This window comes from Punica granatum, chromosome 7, assembly GCF_007655135.1.
Source record: "Punica granatum isolate Tunisia-2019 chromosome 7, ASM765513v2, whole genome shotgun sequence".
In the NCBI taxonomy this organism is placed as follows: Eukaryota; Viridiplantae; Streptophyta; class Magnoliopsida; order Myrtales; family Lythraceae; genus Punica; species Punica granatum.
This window is the reverse complement of record NC_045133.1, coordinates 7904078-7923275: the sequence shown is the minus strand read 5'-3', so window position 1 is coordinate 7923275 and position 19198 is coordinate 7904078. Positions and strand designations below refer to the sequence as shown.

At 39.2% G+C, this 19198-nt stretch overlaps 3 protein-coding genes across 6 annotated transcripts; 1 reads left to right on the top strand and 2 right to left on the bottom strand.

The window, feature by feature from the left end:
- Nucleotides 1–1857: 1857 nt before the first annotated feature.
- On the bottom strand, nt 1858–7530 carry LOC116214204 (FBD-associated F-box protein At5g60610-like). 4 transcript variants are annotated; one of them, XM_031549538.1, is made up of 8 exons: nt 7389–7530; nt 7086–7271; nt 6178–6291; nt 5740–5841; nt 5545–5648; nt 3782–5429; nt 3485–3664; nt 1858–3305 (listed from the first exon to the last, which is right to left on the bottom strand). In XM_031549538.1, the coding sequence occupies exons 6-8, from the start codon at nt 4979–4981 to the stop codon at nt 3099–3101; spliced, it is 1587 nt and encodes a 528-aa protein (XP_031405398.1). In that variant the 5' UTR covers nt 4982–5429; nt 5545–5648; nt 5740–5841; nt 6178–6291; nt 7086–7271; nt 7389–7530; the 3' UTR covers nt 1858–3098. The 4 variants fall into 4 exon arrangements, with proteins under 4 accessions (XP_031405398.1, XP_031405397.1, XP_031405401.1 ...); XM_031549537.1 differs by lacking the exon at nt 5545–5648; XM_031549541.1 differs by lacking the exon at nt 5545–5648 and having other exon boundaries at nt 7086–7268; nt 7389–7528.
- A 390-nt stretch (nt 7531–7920) lies between these two features.
- Nucleotides 7921–8910, top strand: LOC116214368. Its single transcript, XM_031549783.1, has one exon. The coding sequence runs from the start codon at nt 7921–7923 to the stop codon at nt 8908–8910; it is 990 nt and encodes a 329-aa protein (XP_031405643.1).
- A 3843-nt stretch (nt 8911–12753) lies between these two features.
- Nucleotides 12754–13584, bottom strand: LOC116214203 (F-box/LRR-repeat protein At3g58940-like). Its single transcript, XM_031549536.1, has one exon. The coding sequence runs from the start codon at nt 13565–13567 to the stop codon at nt 13106–13108; it is 462 nt and encodes a 153-aa protein (XP_031405396.1). The 5' UTR covers nt 13568–13584; the 3' UTR covers nt 12754–13105.
- Between the last annotated feature and the right edge of the window lie 5614 nt (nt 13585–19198).

Below are 19198 nucleotides of genomic sequence, written 5' to 3'. Positions count from 1 at the left end.
TCACCATGATCCTCTACTGAACATGAATATAGGATTCACTTAATGGTCGCGCATGAAGAAACAGAGCGGGGTGTTTTTCGGAATGAAGAAGATATGTCCGATGGTCCGGCTCTCGGGGCAAAATCTGGCTTTGAGGACAATCGATCTGATGCTGGAGGATCAAACCAGAACTGGCTCTCTTTGCTATTTCCGTGGCCGGAATGGTCACAAACGCACAACCTGATATAAATCGAATGACTATATTGAATGAACAGCCGAACTGCGGTTATGCACAATCTGGGTCGTCAAAGCAAGCCTAGGCAACACCCGTGGCCCAAAAAAATCCCCAAGCCTACCAAAAGGGGGAGGCCAGGTCCAGTCAAGCAGCCCAACCTCTAAGCAGCAGTGGACTCAAAATCCACATTTATTACTTTCCGGACTTCGCGTTCACATTTACTGTTTTCAGGACTTCGGGTCTGTATTTACTGCTTTCCGGACTTCACGTTCCTATTTACTGCTTTCTGGACTTTGCGTCCATATTTACTGCTTTTCGGACTTCGCGTCCCCATTTACTGCTTTTCGGATTTCGCGTTCACGTTTACTGCTTTCTGGACGTCTCATCCACATTTACTGCTTCTTGGACTTCGTGTTTGCCGACTTCGCTTCCATGTTTACTGCATTCCGGACTTAGCATCCACATTTACTGCTTTCCGGATTTCGTGTCCACATTTACTGTTTTTCGGACTCCGCGACCACATTTACTACTTTCCGGACTCCGCGTCCACATTTATTGCTTTCCGGACTTCAAGTCCGATGTTTATTGTTTTCTTACTGTTTTCCGAACTTCGGGTCCGATGTTTATTGCTTTCTTACTGCCTTCCGGACTTTGGGTCCAATGTTTACCGCTTTCCGGACTTCGGGTCCGATGTTTACTGCTTTCTGGACTTCAAGTCCAATGTTTACCTGTGTTTACTTCTTTTCGGATTTTGGGTCCTATGTTTACTACTTTCCCGTACCTTTCCACTTCCTAACCCCGATTCTTCCATTTTCCCCACACAAGGTTTATACATTCACATAATTTTCTCCCACACATTCAAAGCAAGAGGGCCAGTGGCTATCAGGGAAGCCAAAGGCGGTCGCCGAGACCAAAAGAGGTGTTTCTCATAATCTTTGACTACATCCTCTAATCGAGCATGCAACCAAAGAGGGGCAAGCTGTCAGCACCCCATTTTGGTCCACCGACTCTAAAACAGGACATCAGCAAAGCTCTCGATTAGGATTCTAGACCTCTAACAAAAATGGCGAGGGCAACATATGAAATTTTGTGGCACATACAGTTGATCCCGAAGAGTAAGACACGAATGATCGACATTCAAACCGAAGACAGTGAAAAAAGAAGAACTCACATCTCTATATCATTTTCTTCGGTGAGAACGACTATCTTCATGGGTCCTAGAGCCAAGTTCGGTATTTGTAGATCAAGATTCGGTGAGTCCGGGACATTTCAACACAAAAATCACATCGAAAGCCCATTCGAGCAAAGAGATAAAATTCGTGGAAGCTGGGTGCCCAAACAGTGAATACAGCAGCTCAAGTATGGGATTCGATGCATCATATCATGATCAATCTTGAACCTAAAAGGGTGAACTTCATATGTTTAATCTAGGAAATCGAGTTAGGTTCAATTTGACGGGTTATTCATTCCAATTTTTCAATACGGAGAGAGAGTTATGAATTTTTGAGCGCACCATGCCCGAAACTGTTAAACCGGGACAGACCCTGCTAGTCGAGGGAGAAAATCCATAAAAAATTCAATTCTTCGTATTTTCAAGCATGGCCAACGTCAATGGATTCCAAATTCACTGAAGATTCAGAAAATAAAAAGAAAGGGAATATGTTTTAAGCTAGATTTGTACAGAATTGGAGATTTCCTTACAGATCAGAACCAAATCTCCCGGTTTTGGTCAGCTGTCGAAGAAAAATTGTTTCGGGTAATTCCCAAGGTCAAACGAATTCCAAATTTTACGAGGATGTGCCTGACCTGTGTAGGGATTAAGAAAAAATATCAGAAAGACCCAAAGGTTCATGAGCAGCTCAGAAAAATTCGGATCATCCCCATTGACTGCTGGTCACAGCCCTTCACTTTCTGTTCCCTCTGCTTCAGCTGAACAAGGTTGAGTACAAGACACCCTTCCCTCTCCTTCCCGTTTCCTTCCTTTTCCATGCTTCTCCTCGGCAGAAAGCAAACAGAAGAATAGAAAGAAAGCAGAATAGCAGAAGGGACAGAAGAAAAAAGACAAACAGACAGAACAGACGTTGAAAAAAAAAAAAACCTTCAGCTCATTCCTCTCACAACGGATGCTCCCAGCTCCCTCTCGAACTCCCCCAGCTCAACCCGTTACCTCCCCAGCTGTCCTCTGAACTCAACGAAAAAAATGTCCCCAGCTGGTCCTCCCACTCGGAACCTCAACTGCTTAAGGTCCAACAGCACTGGAGAAAACTGGAAGTAGATAATTCAAGTCTTACAGCGTACCCTCTTTGTTATCCTCGCCTATAAATCGGAATCAGCTGCAGTGTCCACTTGAGAAGCAGCCGAGTATAGCTTAAAAGCGCACAACGGGAAGCATCAAGGAAAACCTTCAGATATGATGACATTTAATTGGAGTTTCCTATAAATCATGAGACCAGCTAGATTAATCAATCACAAAGGCAGTATGGACTTTTTCATTCTTCCAAGACTAAAAATTTTCTCTCATCACGATGTCCATCCATGAACTGCCACCGCGATAAATGACTCCACCAGAAAGAGGAATGCATGGATATATAATCTTGCATGGTATCAATAGCCCTGTTTTTTATATACAATATACACGGTTCATAATAACTTGTATAATCAGAGCATCACAAGGGTGCAAGCCTCTTACAAAAAGATTTATATTACTTAAGCACCGGAGAGACACAACCCTCTAGCTATCACTTAACTGTTCATCTCAAGAAGGACTCGTCCTACATGATATGAAGCTGCTCATGTTCTGCATTTAGCACAATGGTTACAAAAACGTGCATTCCAGATATAAAAACATTATTCTTAATTTTTCGGCATCATACCATCAGTAATCTCACCACTGTAATCTAAAACAAACTTCAGTCCATGTAGAGAGAGTAGGCAACAAACTCAACATGATCTGCCAGTCTAAAGGTCCATGATGTTGGGTACCCTGAACCCTTTCAATCTTTGCACCTTTGAGCTCGTGTTTCCAACACTGAACCTTACCTGGACAACACTCGGGATTCTCTTCCCTGTTTGCAAGTGCCTCACATATGAACTGCAAGGGTAAATGAGTTGCTGCTGGATCAGGAACAAGTTTAAACAGAGCATTTTCTAACAAGCCTGAGGATTAGAGACAGTGCAAAGACTCAAACACAAACAGCGGAATTCATTCAGATTTGTATTACATATGTTGTATATTGCCAGCACTTTTCATATCATGGCAAGAGATTCTACCTTTAGTAAAGGTTTTGTTACCCTGAGAAGAATAGTTGTAGGACGGCAATTTGATAATATGCTATCCAGAATAAGAGGGTAGCTCAACTGAGATGCATCAAACACTAGTTTCAGATGTTGTATCCCGGGTGTTGACAAATCCAGCTTCTTGTTTATCTCTCCCATCATTCCCTCATCCCACTTCAATCACACAACAACAAGAACAAAGACAACAACCGCAAACAATGTGAACAAGGAAAAGGGAGTACAATCCAACAATAGGTCAATCAGTAAAGCTGCTGCAATCTGATCCGGTACCTCATAGAGATGTACAGTTAATTCGAAGCATCCAAATGTAGTAGACCATTCAGTGAGGAATTTCTGTAGCTCCTGGAAGCAGGCAGAGGGTGCTTGAATCCTGGGAGAACGAAAATATAATCCAACAGCACAATTGTAAGGAGGATTCTCTGTCCATATGGAGGGCAGTGTCGACAAGGCCTCATAGTCAAAAGACGACAACTTCGGAGTATCAATTCTAATATCCACCAAGTTATCGCAATTTGTTATTGACAGATTCTTCAGAAGTGGATTCGAAATCGTGATTCTTTTCAGTAACCTGCATCTACCAAGTGACAAACTTTCCAGCATGGGAAATTTCGAAAGGAACTGACAGAACCAGTCATCCATCTTGAACAGATCCCTGAATTCTAAGCACCTAAGACTCGGACTTAGGCGAACTATTAGACCAATGTCCTGTTTGAGCAGATATGGGGAATAACAGCGAAAGCTTTCCAAGGCCGGGGCTTCAATTCTGACTACTTGAAGCTCAGGCCAGCAACTAGCCATCACCATTACTCTACTAAGAAAACTGAGATTCGAGACTTCAATCTCGGACAAGAGACTACAGGAGCCTACAGTAAGATCTTCAAGAAAAGGGCAGCACCCGAGCAGTCTCTGAAACATTTGATTGTCGATATGAGAATGTGACAAACCGAGCGATCGCAGAGAAGGCAGACTCACAGTACTAATCCCGTCAAACTTAACATCACCACTCAATGTTAGGGACTTGATGAACTCCGCAGATAAAACCCTTTTGGGAATCGAATATAGCAAATTACCAGGAAAATTTTCAACTTTGCAGATGTTTATGCTCAGCTCCTCAACATGATAGTCTAAAGCCATACCGACCCATTTATCGACGTGAGGAGCCATTTCTGCGGTCGCGAGGACCTGGAACCTCGGCATCCCATCGCAGGACCTCATCAGGGCATCGTCCACGAACCTCACGAAGCTCTCGCTGTACTCGTTCCACCGCCTGGCTCCCACGAATTGGTGAATAGCCGAGTCCGGTAGGATAAGCGATTGATCGAAGTCGGTGACCTGGAACGATCTCCACGTCCGTAGCCACGATTTCGACAGCGAACTCGTCCTCACTACCTCCTTGATGCTCGGTATGAAAGAGAGAATGCGATGCTTTACATGCTCGGGCAGAAGCGAGATCTTATCATCGTCATCCATATCAGCCGCCTGTCCTCCCCTCGCCTTCAACTCACTGGACTGCAGAAATGTGGGGCTTTCCTGTGCATCTCAGTTTTGCCCTCTCATTCTCATCTACATTAATTTTTAGCCTCTGTAATTTCCTAAGCTGCAGCTGCCTAGCCGTCTTGGCACACGTTTGGTCGACCGGATGTAATGTCCAATGTTTGGTGCCAACTAAGATAAGACATTTGGGAGGATTGGACATAATGCTCACATCCTCAGAGCATTTAGAGCAAAGGATAGAAATACTTTCAGTCCATTATTCGACTCTTGCCATTGGTAGTGGAGCCATTGAAGGAGGCTGTTGGGACTCGATGGCGGTGACCACCCGCCTGCTCAAGATCACTGGCAGCATCTGGTGTGGTCGACGACCTTGACCAGGGGGTTGGTTGCCAATGTTGAGCCGACACAGGCAACTAAAGCGGATCTGTTGGACAAATGAACACGTCTCACCTCCCGAATGAAAAATCGACTTGAAAGAAAGAGAAGAAAAAAAAAGGAGCAGAGCTCACGACCGCTGCTCAGGGGCTCGAGAGCCTTACCCAGTGGCTCGATAGCCCTGCCCAGGGCTCGCACGGCCCAGGACTCACGAGGCCTGTGCTGGGCGAGCCATGAGCTTGTCGGAGCTAGCCAGCGCCGGTGTGCCCTGGAGTGGGGAAGCACAGTCGCGGTTCATCTCCTTTTAACAAATAAATGAAATAATATTGTGGAACCTAGCCAGGGGATCATCGACAAACCTGACAAAGGCTGCGAGTCTCGATTCAAATCTCCTCAAAGGCGCTTGATATGAGCTGTAGGTTATCTAAAAAGTAAACTGAATGTGTTGACGTCTGCAAGATCTGATGATACGGAAGAGTTACAGTTGAGCATTGTATATTTCTAAAACTTCAAGCAATATGAGAATGCAGATAACACGGGAAATGGAAGTGCAATCTAGACTCCGTTTATTTCAATGAAATGATTTTACAGGAAAGTGGTTTCAGCATTTTCAGGTGTCTAAATACAAAATATTATTTGATCAATCGAAATATGGTTTCAGTTAAATTACAATTGAAAAAACAAAAGTAGGAAAAATGAATTCCCCTCAAAATTTATCAAAGAGGATATAGCGTAATCAAGCACGTTATCGCCTGAGAATCAAGAAGTTTCAGGTTCAGTACTCGCTGTGAAACTACCTTGCTCCTTTATTAGTAGAACAAATATTGCATATTGATAGGAATCAACTACGATTGCCAGTTGAGGAGCAAGCGAATATAGCTTTGGAGCATGAATCGGGAAGCATCATCAACCTGAGCCAAAAATTTCAATTATGATGAAACTGCAACAAAGGAAAGCATGGAAAATCTTGTATATACAAAGTATCAATGGCACCTTTCTCAAAATAAGCAGAGCATCACATCACAAGGGTGCAATCCTGGCTAGGGAAAGATTTATATACATAATAAGCAGAAAGAGAGACGCAACCATCTAGCTATTACCGAACTATTCGTCTCTAAAAGGACTCGGTTATAATGCTAGGAAGCTGTTCATGTTCTGCATTTTAAAACATATACAGAGAATATTGTTCTTCATCTTCCGGAATTCTAATTTCATCACTGCAATCTAAACAAGCTTCAGTCCACATAGATAAGGTAGTCAACGAACTGAACAAGGTCCGCCAGTCTAAAGGTCCATCATGTTGGGTACCCTTAACCCTTTCAATCTTCGCGTATTTGAGCTCGTGTTTCCAACACGTAACCTCACCCGAACAACAGTCGGGATTCTCTCCCCTGTTTGGAAGTGCCTCGCAGATCAAAGTACGAAGAGATCTTCAAGCCAAGGGCAGCCCCCGTTTGTTTTCAGGGTTAAAATCACAAAAAATTTAACTTTAACTTTAACTCAACCCACTACACAACAAAAACACACATTTTCCAAGTCAAAAATTTTAACTTTAACTTTAACTCAACACACTACACAACATTTTGTCATTTTTCACAATTAAAATCAAAATTACATTAACTCTGAAACCAAACGTACCTTTACAGATTCGTATTAACTATATTGTCTAGGGTCAAAGACCCAGGATAATGGCAACAGATCGTACCTCTAGCAAAGGGTATCTTGCCCTGACAATAAAATTTGCAGGATGGCAAGTTGAAAATAAGCCATCCAGAATAAGAGGGTAGCTCGACTGGGGTGGCCCAAGCACTAATAATTTCAAATGTAGTATCCCGGGTGCTGATAGAGCCACATTCTTGTTCACCTCATCTTTCAATCCTTCGTCCCTCTTCTTCAAGTGCAAAACAGCAAATAAAAAAGACAACAGCAGCAAACAATGTGAACAAGCGAAAGCAGTAAAACCCAACAACAGATTAATGAATCAAAATGCTATAATCTGATCATGTACCTGATAGAGATGTACGGTTAACTCGGGGCATCTAAATGCAGTAGACCATTCAGTGAGGAAATTCTGGAGCTCCTGGAACCATAGGGTAGTAGGCTCCCGCCAGAAATAAAATCTGAATCCAACAGCACAACCTAAACCATGATTCTTTGTCCATATGGATGGCAGGGTCGTCTCGGCCTCATAGGAGAAAGACGACAACTTGGGAGTATCAATTGTTACATCCAGCAAGTCATCACAATTTATTATGAGATACTTCGAGATATGCCATATATTCCAAATAAGTCGATAGTATCTCAAGATATACTTTGTAATATATTTTATTACTATGATCTCCTAGATTAGGCATCCTTTGATATTTGTCTAGAATTGTTTTTTTTTTTTGTTTCCTCATATACATTACAGAGGATTTGTATATCTTGCAGTTTCTTCAGCGTTAATGGACAGATTGTTCAATACAATTCTCTATTCTATTATGGTATCAGAGCAAGGTTTTCTCGAAAACCTCTGAGACCGGAATTCAATCTGAGACAGGATGACGAGGAAGGAAGACAAAGCTGAAGACTCTGGGAAAGGGATGCAGACTTCAGCAACGTTCAAGATTGGGACTTCGGATTCGACAGGACTACAAATTACCTCCTGTCTTCTTAATGGGGATAATTATTTGACGTGGTCGAGAGCGATGAGAATTGCACTCACGGCTAAAGGGAAGTTGGGGTTCGTGGAAGGTAAAGTTCTGAAACCACCAACAGGAGATACAAATCTTGAGAGCTGGGAGATGTGTAACTCCCTCATATTGGCATGGATATTCAACGGAATAGAGAAGGAGCTGCAGCCGAGTGCGGCTTATGCCACTGATGCGAAGATTCTTTGGGATGATTTGAAGGAGAGGTATTCACAGGGGAATGAAATGAGGATTTATCAGTTGAAGTCGGATATTAGTTTGTACAGGCAAGGAGGCAAGACGATTCAGAGATACTACTCAGGCATCAAGACACTTTGGGATGAGCTTGAAAATTACCTCGAGTCACCAGGATGCTCGTGTGACGCAGCAACAAGATACATAGCCCAGAGAGAAAAGGAGAAAATATACCAGTTCTTGATGGGGTTGGATGAGCAATTTCGAGGGGTACGATCCGACATACTCAGGACCGAACCCTTACCCTCGATGAGTAGAGTATACCAGATGATCTCAGAAGAGGAAAAACAGCACACTATTGCTCGTTCCAGAGAAGCCGCGCGCACGCCCGAAGGAGGAGCTGAAATAGGGGCGTTCGTCGCCAGAAGTGGGAGTGAGAATCGGCAAGGACAGAGATGGACTGCCGAAGGTAAGCCGATATGCGACCACTGTGGTCGACCAGGGCACGTCAAGAGCTCTTGTTGGGCTCTTCATGGGTCACCTGCAGATGGAAACAAAGGAAAATGGAAGAAATCTGGAGCTCAAGGAAAGCAAGCAACCACAGGACAATGGAAAGGGTCTGGACAATGGAGTGGGGGGCGTGTGGCAGTAGCCAACACAGCATAGGAGTTCTCGAATTCCAGCAGCACAGGAGGTCAGTACACGGGACAGAGAAAACAGTGGAACGGAGGGAACCAGTGGAACGGTGGGCACTCTCTCCCAGGTCAATCAAGTGCTGTCCATGAAGGAAGGATTCCTAACTATACAGGGAACTCCCTCTCGGGCTTGTCCAGCACACAGTTCAAGACCCTATTGAATATCATCGCGGCCCACGAAGGAAGGAGTGAACCACTTGTCGGTAATAACGATTTCGTTTCTATTAAGCGAAATGAATGGATAATTGATACGGGTGCCTTGAAGCATATGACAAGGATGTGTGGATTGTTTGGATGATTTGAAGTCGATTGATGATAAAATTCCCATTTTTACTCCCAACGGGAAATCTACTCGAGCAACGAGTGTAGGGATTGTTCGACTTGGAGATTCATTGGTTTTGCAGGATGTCTTATTTGTGCCAGAATTTAATTGCAATTTAATCTCGGTCGGACAACTAAGCAAGGACATGAATTATTTTGTGACCTTCTTACCTGAGCTATGTCTTATACAGGACCGCGTATCGAAGAAGACGGTTGGACTGGGTGAGATTCGAAGGGGGGTCTACTACTTGCGATGGGTGACATCTTCGGCTTTGGCATGTCAGGCACTGGGAGTAAGCTCGGGAGATATCTGGCATAAGCGCCTTGGGCATCCATCCAATGGTATTAGGATAAAAGAAATTAATTTTGATTCTAGTTGCATGAAGAATAAGAATTGTGATATATGTCTTCGGGCCAAACAGACTCGATCACAGTTCAGTTTAAGTTCGAATAAAGCTCAGTTACCGTTTCATCTTGTGCATTGTGATTTATGGGGTCCATATAGGGAGAAAACCATTTCTGGGGCAAGCTATTTTCTAACTATTGTGGATGATCATAGCCAAGCATTATGGTTATATCTGTTGGTCAGAGGCGAAGGAAAGTTTAATGGGTTTTTGTAATTTAATTAAGAACCAATTCGGAACAATGGTGAAGGTTATTCGAAGTGATAATGGATTGAAATTCCTATCTCGAGAATTGCAGGATTTCTTCTTTCAAAATGGGATTATACATCAGACGTCTTGTACAGACACTCCGCAACAAAATGGAAGGGTCGAAAGAAAGCATAGACATATCCTTAATATTGCACGTGCTTGATTATTTCAGGCATCTCTTCCAACACGTTTCTGGGGGGAGAGTGTTGCGACGACGGCTTATCTAATTAATATGATGCCGACACAAGTACTAGGGGGTAAAAGTCCCTATGAGGTTCTCTTCCAGAGAAAGCCAAATTAATCAAATCTACGGGTATTCGGATCTTTATGCTATGCTCATTATCGACCACGTGACAAGGATAAATTTGCGGAGAGATCTCGAAGGTGTATATTTGTAGGTTACCCTCATGGGAAGAAAGGGTGGCGATTGTTTGACTTGGAGAAAGAAGATTTCTTTGTTTCAAGAGATATTCGGTTTTGTGAAGATGAATTTCCATTTGAGAAAATTAATCGATCTATGATGATAGCCGGGAATCCTTTGTTCATCAATCAAATAGAGGACGAGGGGGATATTGAAGGAGAGGGGGAGCTAAATGTAATTCGGGATGCTGGACAAAGAATCGGATTGAATCAGACTGGGCAATCATGGGAGGAACAAGCAAGGGCCCGTGACATAACGTCCAGCCCAGGCCAAATGCAGATCCATCAGCCCGAAAGGCCATTCAATCAGGCCCGACAGACAGAAATTCAGCAGGCCCAACAGACTGAGCCTCAGCAGAATGCAACGACCGAACAGGTTGATAGAGATAGGGGAGTAGTGGTTTCGCGACGATCGGGCAGGGAAATTTTGGCTCCAAGGCATCTTAGAGATTTTTTTGATCATGAAAATAAAGAATTTGTCACTCATGTTGCCACTCATTACCCCCCTAGCTCACTCAATCCACCGGAATTATCAGGTACACTGTATCCTATTGAAAATTATCTAGCTCACGATGGTTCTTTCGATTTTGATTTATCTTATATGGCTGCAATCAATTCGGATGTCGAGCCTAAGACGTATCAGGAGGCAGTTCGTGATTCTAGATGGAGACAAGCAATGGCGGAAGAAATACAAGCCATGGAGACAAACCAGACTTGGACATTGGAGACTTTGCCTCCTGGTAAGCAATTCATAGACTGTAAATGGGTATTCAAAATAAAACGACGAGCAGATGGGAGTGTCGAACGTTGTAAGGCACGATTAGTTGCCAAGGGATTCACTCAAATAGAAGGTATTGATTTTCATGAGACTTTTGCTCCCGTAGCGAAATTAGTCACTGTGAGATGTCTGCTAACTGTGGCGGTGGCAAAGGGATGGGAAATGCATCAGATGGATGTGCAGAATGCTTTCCTACATGGAAATTTGGATGAGGAAGTATATATGAAGCTGCCACCGGGTTTTTCTTCATGTAGAGAAGGACTAGTTTGTCGTCTTCGAAAGTCCCTTTATGGTCTTCGACAAGCTTCTCGCAATTGGTACTCTAAGTTTGCTGATGTCCTGCGAGGATATGGATTCCAACAATCAGGTGCCGATCATTCTCTATTCATTTATTCGAGAGGAGATATATTTATAGGGGTTCTTGTCTACGTGGATGATCTCATATTGGTTGGTAACAACACTGCTCACTGTACTTCTTTTAAGGAGTATCTTCATCGATGCTTCCGGATTAAGGACCTTGGTCCATTGAAATATTTTTTGGGGATTGAGGTGACTCACACCAATTCAGGCCTCTTTTTATGTCAAAGGAAATATGCTCTTGATATCCTCACCGAGTGTGGTATGCTAGGGTCTCGACCCTCTTATATTCCTATGGAACAAAATCATGGGCTTTCTACTACTTCGGGATCGTGCTTTGAGGATGCTAGTAGATACAGACGTCTCATTGGTCGATTAATTTATCTGACTATTAGCAGGCCTGATTTGAGCTATTCCGTTCACGTGCTGTCACAATTCATGCAGGATCCACGTCAATCTCATTGGGATGCAGCTATGAGAGTTGTGCGTTATTTGAAGCAGTCGCCTGGACAGGGAATTTTTATACAGATTGACTCTCTGGATCTTGTAGCTTATTGTGATTCGGATTGGACTAGTTGTCCTATGACTAGAAGATCTGTCACAGGATATTTTATCACACTTGGAGGATCACCGGTTTCGTGGAAGACCAAAAAGCATACTACGGTATCTCATTCTTCTGCAGAGGCTGAGTATAGAGCTATGGCTGCCACAGTGAGCGAAATACTTTGGTTGCGGAGTTTGTTATGTTCACTTGGAGTCAAGATAGGTCATCCGACACAACTGTTCTGTGATAATCAAGCTGCTTTGCACATTGCAGCTAATCCGGTGTTTCACAAAAGGACTAAGCATATAGAAATAGATTGCCACTTTATTCGTGAACACATCCAATCTCGAGTCATTGCCACTGCACATGTTTCTACCAAACTTCAGCTTGCAGATATATTCACAAAAGCATTGGGTCGAGATCGCTTTACATTTCTCCTTGGCAAGTTGGGCATTCGACAATCTCATGTTCCAACTTGAGGGGGAGTATTATGAGATACTTCGAGATATGCCATATATTCCAAATAAGTCAATAGTATCTCAAGATATACTTTGTAATATATTTTATTACTATGATCTCCTAGATTAGGCATCCTTTGATATTTGTCTAGAATTCTCTATTCTATTACAGTTCATTATTAAAATCTTCTTCAAGAATGGATTTGAAATCCAGATTCTTTCCAACAATCTGCAATTCAGAAAGGAATTGACAGACCACTCATCAGTCTTGTAGAGGCCCGTGAATTCTAAGCACCTGAGACTCGGACTCACATGAATTGCTAAATGCACGGTTTCAAAATAGTAAGTCATGCAAAACCGTTCTAAGCCCGGTGCTTCAATACCGACAACCTTAAGATCAGGACGCATGCTAGTCATCTTCATTCTCTTTAGATGATTGAGATTCAAGACTTTGATCTCAGACAGGGGACTGCAGCAGAACACAGAAAGATCTTCAATAAAGGGGCAGCCCCCAAGGAGTCTACGAAACATCTGATTGTCAATATGAGAATGTGACAAATGGAGCGATAGCAGTGAAGGAAGATTCACAGTGCTAATCCCATCAATCTTTACCGCACCATCCAATGTTAAGCTCTTCATGAACTCGGCCGATAAAACCTTGTCGGAATCGAATACAGAAACTTGCCAGGAATTTGGCGAACCTTAAAGATGTTAACGCTCAGCTCCTTAACATGATAGTCTAAACTGATACCTAACCATCTGTCGACGTGAGGAGCCATTTCGGTGGTCGCGCGCGCGGAGAGCCTGAACCTCGGCATCTCATCCCGGGACCTCATTAGGTAATTGTCGACGAATCTGATGAAGCGGTCGCTGGACTCGTCCGGTAGGATGAGATGTTGGTCGAAGTCAGTGATCTGGAAAGATCGCCATGTCCGTAGCCACGACTTTGATAGCGAACTGATCTTCACAACTTCCTTAATGTTCGGTATCAAAGAGAGAATGTGATGCTTCACCTCCTCGGGCAAACTCGAGATTCTATCAGCATCCATGTCCGCCGCCGTCGCTTCTCTGGCCTTCCGGCCAAAGCACCCTTCCATTTCCCGCTCCACCCTTCCCCTTTCCCCAAAACCTCTTTAAACCCCGTTATTTTTTTATTATATTATATATTTGTAAAACTGGGATTTTTCAAGGCCACGTAGCTTCGGCTTACTTCCAATTTTGCCCCCAATGTTTCATATGTATCTCAATTTCTCCCCTTAGGTCTCATCTGCAAACTGCATCAATTTCTAGCCTCTAATCTTTGGTTTGACTCTCCCTTCCATGTCTTGCATACACTAAAAAGACATTTTTTTAATGTGAACCCTGATATTTGAAAACTCAATTGGACCCCGACTAATCCAATCGAGCCGAGTCGATCAACTAAGGGGTAAACTTCTTTTAGCGTGAATTTTTTCTATTCACAATACTCGAACTCGAAACATTATTTAAGTAGATATACTAACAAGACATTTGTTATCGGAAAGATGAATTCTTGATCAATTATGGTAAGGGCATGTTTGATAATTTAAATTAAGTGTTGAAATTAATTTTTCAGCACTTAATTAAATTTAGTTTGTTTAGTAAGTGCAAATAAAATTGACTTAATTGATTAAGTCAAGGGCAGCACGAAATCCGATCAAAGGCAAGGGGCAGTGGTGGCCTAATCAAGGTCTTCGGCGATGCCATGGGTCATCGGTGACCTCGTCTGAGTGGTGGTGGCTGGGGTCGGAGCTACTATTGCTCGGGAATTGGGGTTCGACCCCCCTCAAATGGAAGAGAGAGACGAGGGGTCGAACCCCAATGTCAAATCGGTGCTGGGCCTGATCTCGACCATCACCACTCATGGCGTTGCTGGTGACCTCAATTACGGCGTTGGTAGTCAGAATCGGGGGCTACCACCGCCCCCTCCCTCTCCGATTGAAACTGACCTTCGATCCTTCTTTTTTTTTGCGATTTTCATTTTTTTTATTTTCTGAATTTTTAAAAATTAAATAAAATGTGGGCAAAAGTGAAGAGAGTTAAAAGTATTGGACATTTAATTTCCATATAATTTTGAATCAAATGTTAGTTACAGCTCGAAAACTGAAATTAACAAGTTCGTTGCGATATGGATAGAATTAACTTTTTCGGGCCTGCTCAAAGTCATATTAAACCAAGATAAAATGCCATAGTGCATATTATTTTTTGTTACACCTTAACACACATTAGTCGCTAAGCCTATTCAACGAAAACGTGATCCATTTTTTCTGTTAATTAATTTTATTATACATCATATGCGTACATTAAGCTTTTATAAATCGTAACATACAGTCAATAAAAACTATTATATTAGATATATATGACTGATATTGAATTAAAAAATATTCTATTCTATTTGGATCAATATCAGAAATATCTTTTAAAAAAATTTTAAAAAAATCATTTTTATTAGAAATTATTATAAAAATTAGAAAAAACTAAAAAATCGAGAAAATTTCAATTATTGATTAGTATTAAACAATTAAAAAATCTAATAATATTCGATATCAAGAATTAGAAAATTTTGAATTTGTTTTTCAATTTTTTAAAAATTCATAAGGTTGTGATTTTTTATTAAAAATTATGAAACTATCAGTATTCTCATTCGAAAATTGAAAAATATCCCGTTTTATCCTAATCTTATGATTAAATAACTTTTGAAAATATTAGAAAAAATATTTTTAATTTTTATAAAAATTAAAAACTCAAAAAATTAAAATTCCATTCGGCAACCGAGCATTGTAAGGCCATATGATCAAAGCCCCCATGTTCTTGATTTCTTATATACTTGAGCTTTCTCCGTCAGCAGCAGCAGAGGTTTTAACCCGGAGCCACCACAGATTCATACATAGCCCCCTTGTCGTAACTTGGTTGGTCTATTTCTTGGTGGTACAAAAGTGTCCATAAATCAAATATATAGAAACCTACTGAACTAATAAAATTAGATTCTGACTTTATATCTCCTCAGACCTCTCCTGGAATGTCAGATTATATGAAAATTGGAGTAATCAGTGTTTAAGCTCTCAAATTTATCGAGTTCTCCCATTCGCAAATTTATGCGATTGCAACCGTGTTTAATCAGTAACGATGAAATAAAGGATTCTTGGGTTTTTTAGGGAAGAAGGGCCATGTTTTGATCTCCCCTGCATGCTGATTGTTTCCTTCCCATCCCGGCATCACTCAAGCTACCGTAAGCTACATATTTTTTATTTATTTATTTTTTCCTGTTAAAGAGTATCTGCCATTAGTCCGATGTACATTACTGCGTCGCTGGCCATGGCCCTTGTGGTGAAGGAAAATTTGGTGTTGGAAGAGTGAAGTATCAGGCCGTCAGAGTTCTATCTTGTTGGTGAGGACACTAATATTGCGTTTAGTTTCATAGTAGGATTTTAAAATCAGATTTTGATTTTGAAAAAGAGTGGTATAAATGAGACACACCCTTTTACTTTGTATGAATTATGTTGTTTTGTTGTGGAAAAGAGTGGTATAAATGGGGCCTACTCTTTGACTTTGTATGAGTTATTTTATTTTGTAGTGGATAGAGTTAAGTTAGAATTGTGATTCTAAAATAACACTCACAAACCAAACAAGGCATAAAATAATGTCGGATTCAACAAAATCAATTTAGAATCTATACGGACCATGGATTATCTGCACATTTTCTTTCATACTAAAATTTCTATAAATAAATCTATTCTTCACAAATTAAGCATATAAAGTTAAATTTATCGACCACTTCTCTTTCTCCTAAGATTTCTCCATCTTTTCGGCATTTCAGGTGGGCTCGGAACTGTCTAGAACCGTTTATAACATGAACAGTAATCTTCTCAAATTTTTGGGACAAGAATTTTACGAATCGTAATTGAAAACCGAATTAGAGGAATAAACCATCCCAAAAAATAATTAATTTTTCGGTTCAATTGACCAAACCAATATGATAATAAAATAATATTTTAAAGAAGAAATTTAAAATATATTTTTATTAAATTTCATTCATCCACGTACCACAAAACTAAAAAAAAAAGTATCATATAATCATAGTTGTTCAACATTCATCCATAGATTTTAAGAGAGGAAGTTAAAACAAATTTCCCCTAAAACCCTTGTGAATATATACACTCGGGAAGGGATAATTACCCGCAGTTCTTTAATTTTGAATGTTGTAACCGTCCTATAATCAATTTTCGTTTTGAGATCCCAAATCGAATATTTCCCGAAACCGATTAATCCTTTTGTCTTTTGTTCGTAACTGAATGGTTTTACAAGACGGTTCAGTTATTGAGTTTTTTGCATAGCCCCATCCGACCTCAATTCACATGTCCTTCCCTCTCCAATTACATATGAATATATATATGTGACTGTTAATATATATCTATATATATATATATATATGAAAGAAGGATAAAGGCGTGCTCGACTAAATGGCCTCACAACATTCCGTTGTGGAAATTGAATTTTCTCGATTTTTTGAGTTTTTTTCAAAAATAACATTTTAAAATTTTCAAAAATGTATAGATATAGATTTATGGGACCATTATTTATTTTCTCGATCTTTTTAGATTTCTTAAAAAAATATTTTTCAAATTTTTTAATTTTTAAAAGCTATCAATAATATATATATTTGTGGGACTGATCGTTATTTTCTTCGATAATTAAGCTTTTTAAAAAATGAATTCCTCTATTTTTTTTCAAAGCATATAGATATGGATTTATAGTATTGGTCATTTCTTTTATTTTCGAACTTTTAAAAATTAAAAATATTTTATGAGAAGATTTAGATAAAATAACTCATGGAATTTGCTTTTCAAAACATAATTAAATCTTATTTTCATATGTATGATGTATTATATATATTTGCTTTTCAAAAAAAAATCAGATCATATTATATATATATATATATATATATATAGACATTATTTGCTATCTATAGTATATCCTCTGTGATACATTATAAATAACGGAGGTATCATAAATGAATTGTAACTGATTTGGCTCTGGAAAAGATTGCTACCATTCGAGTTCTTCAATTTTTACGTATGTGCTCCTAGCTATGTTTTTCAGCTTTTTACTTTTTCTCACTCATAAACTTTGTAGAAATTTTGGGTTATACAGTTTTATGTGATTAACTTAAGACATGATGTAATTTCATATGAATCTAGAGAACGTTGAAACAAAAATTCATCTAGTTGTTAGAATTTATCTTTTTATTTTTTATGCATAAACTTGACTATGTGTGATTTCATGATTTATATTGATTTCTTTTTTAATTTTTTTCTTATTTTATTTGTGAAATTAAATAACCATTATCTTATCTTATATTTGTAATAATATATTTTTATTGACTGTAAATCACTATTTTCAACAATTTATAGCGAATATTTTATATATGATAAATTCGCCAAAAAATCACATTTTATCCCGTGCAAAGCACATGCTTCATGACTAGTATCAAGGGCCTAGCTAGATAGCCTTAGAAAGTTTCGTTCATGAATGAAATTTTCTTGGTTCTATGAGCATTTTTTAATAAAATAAAATATGGAATTTTTTAATATATACATAGAGATTTGTAAGACCGGTTGTTATTTTCCCAATTTTTTTTTTATTTTTTAGAAAACTGAATTTTAGTTTATTTATAAAACATATAGATATAGATTTATTGACAAGTCATTATTTTCTCGGATTTTGAGATTTTTTTGGGGACAATTTTAAAGTTTTTTAAAACAGCTCATACATTTATTTTTTTATAGATAGGATGTTTATTTTTTTTCTCAAAAAAGTAAATCAAATTATATTTTTATAGACAAAAAATATGATGAATTATTTATATTTTATTATGTTTGATGATACGCTAGACATAGTGGATGTATTACACATAAATTGATCTGAGTGAAAAATATTGCTACCATTATATTTCTTCAATTTTTTGCAAGCACGCATGTTTATTTTAGGTACATCCACAATTAGACTTTTCAAGGTAAGTTATTCAACTTTTGATTTTCTCACACAAAAGTTTTGTACAATTTTAAGGTTCTTCAATTTTGTGTATGAGGGTGTTAAATTTTGATAATCTTGAAGATAAAAATTCATCATGCCATGGCTGGAACTTGGAGCTTTTACTTTCAATAGTTTGTGCATAATCTTGATGACGTTGGATTTTTCAATACTTTAATGGAGTTCTTTTCTTTTATGTAATTTTTTCCTATCTTATTCATGAAACTAATAGTCTTATATGCATATTTATTGATTGTAAGTTACTATTTTTATAAAATTATATTACATAGTTTGTGTAATAAAATTAGCAAACCAGAAAAAAAAAAGTTTAATCTTGTGCAATACATTGGCTCTATGACTAGTATATATATGAAAGCAAGATAAAGATAAGTCTGACTAGATGGCCTCAAAATGCTATATTTTCGAATGAAATTTTCTTTATTTTTTAGTTTTTTGACAAATAAGATTTTGAATTTTTAAAAATATATATGTAAATTTGTAGGATGGTTCATTATTTTCTTGATTTTTTGAGTCATCTTTATTTTTTTTATTTTAGAATTTAAAACAAATAAATATATATGTGTGGGATTGGTTGTTATTTTGTCGATTTTTTTTTTAGAAAAACGAATTTAGTTTTATTTTTAGGGGTTATTACGCTAGATATCACATGGTATCACTCT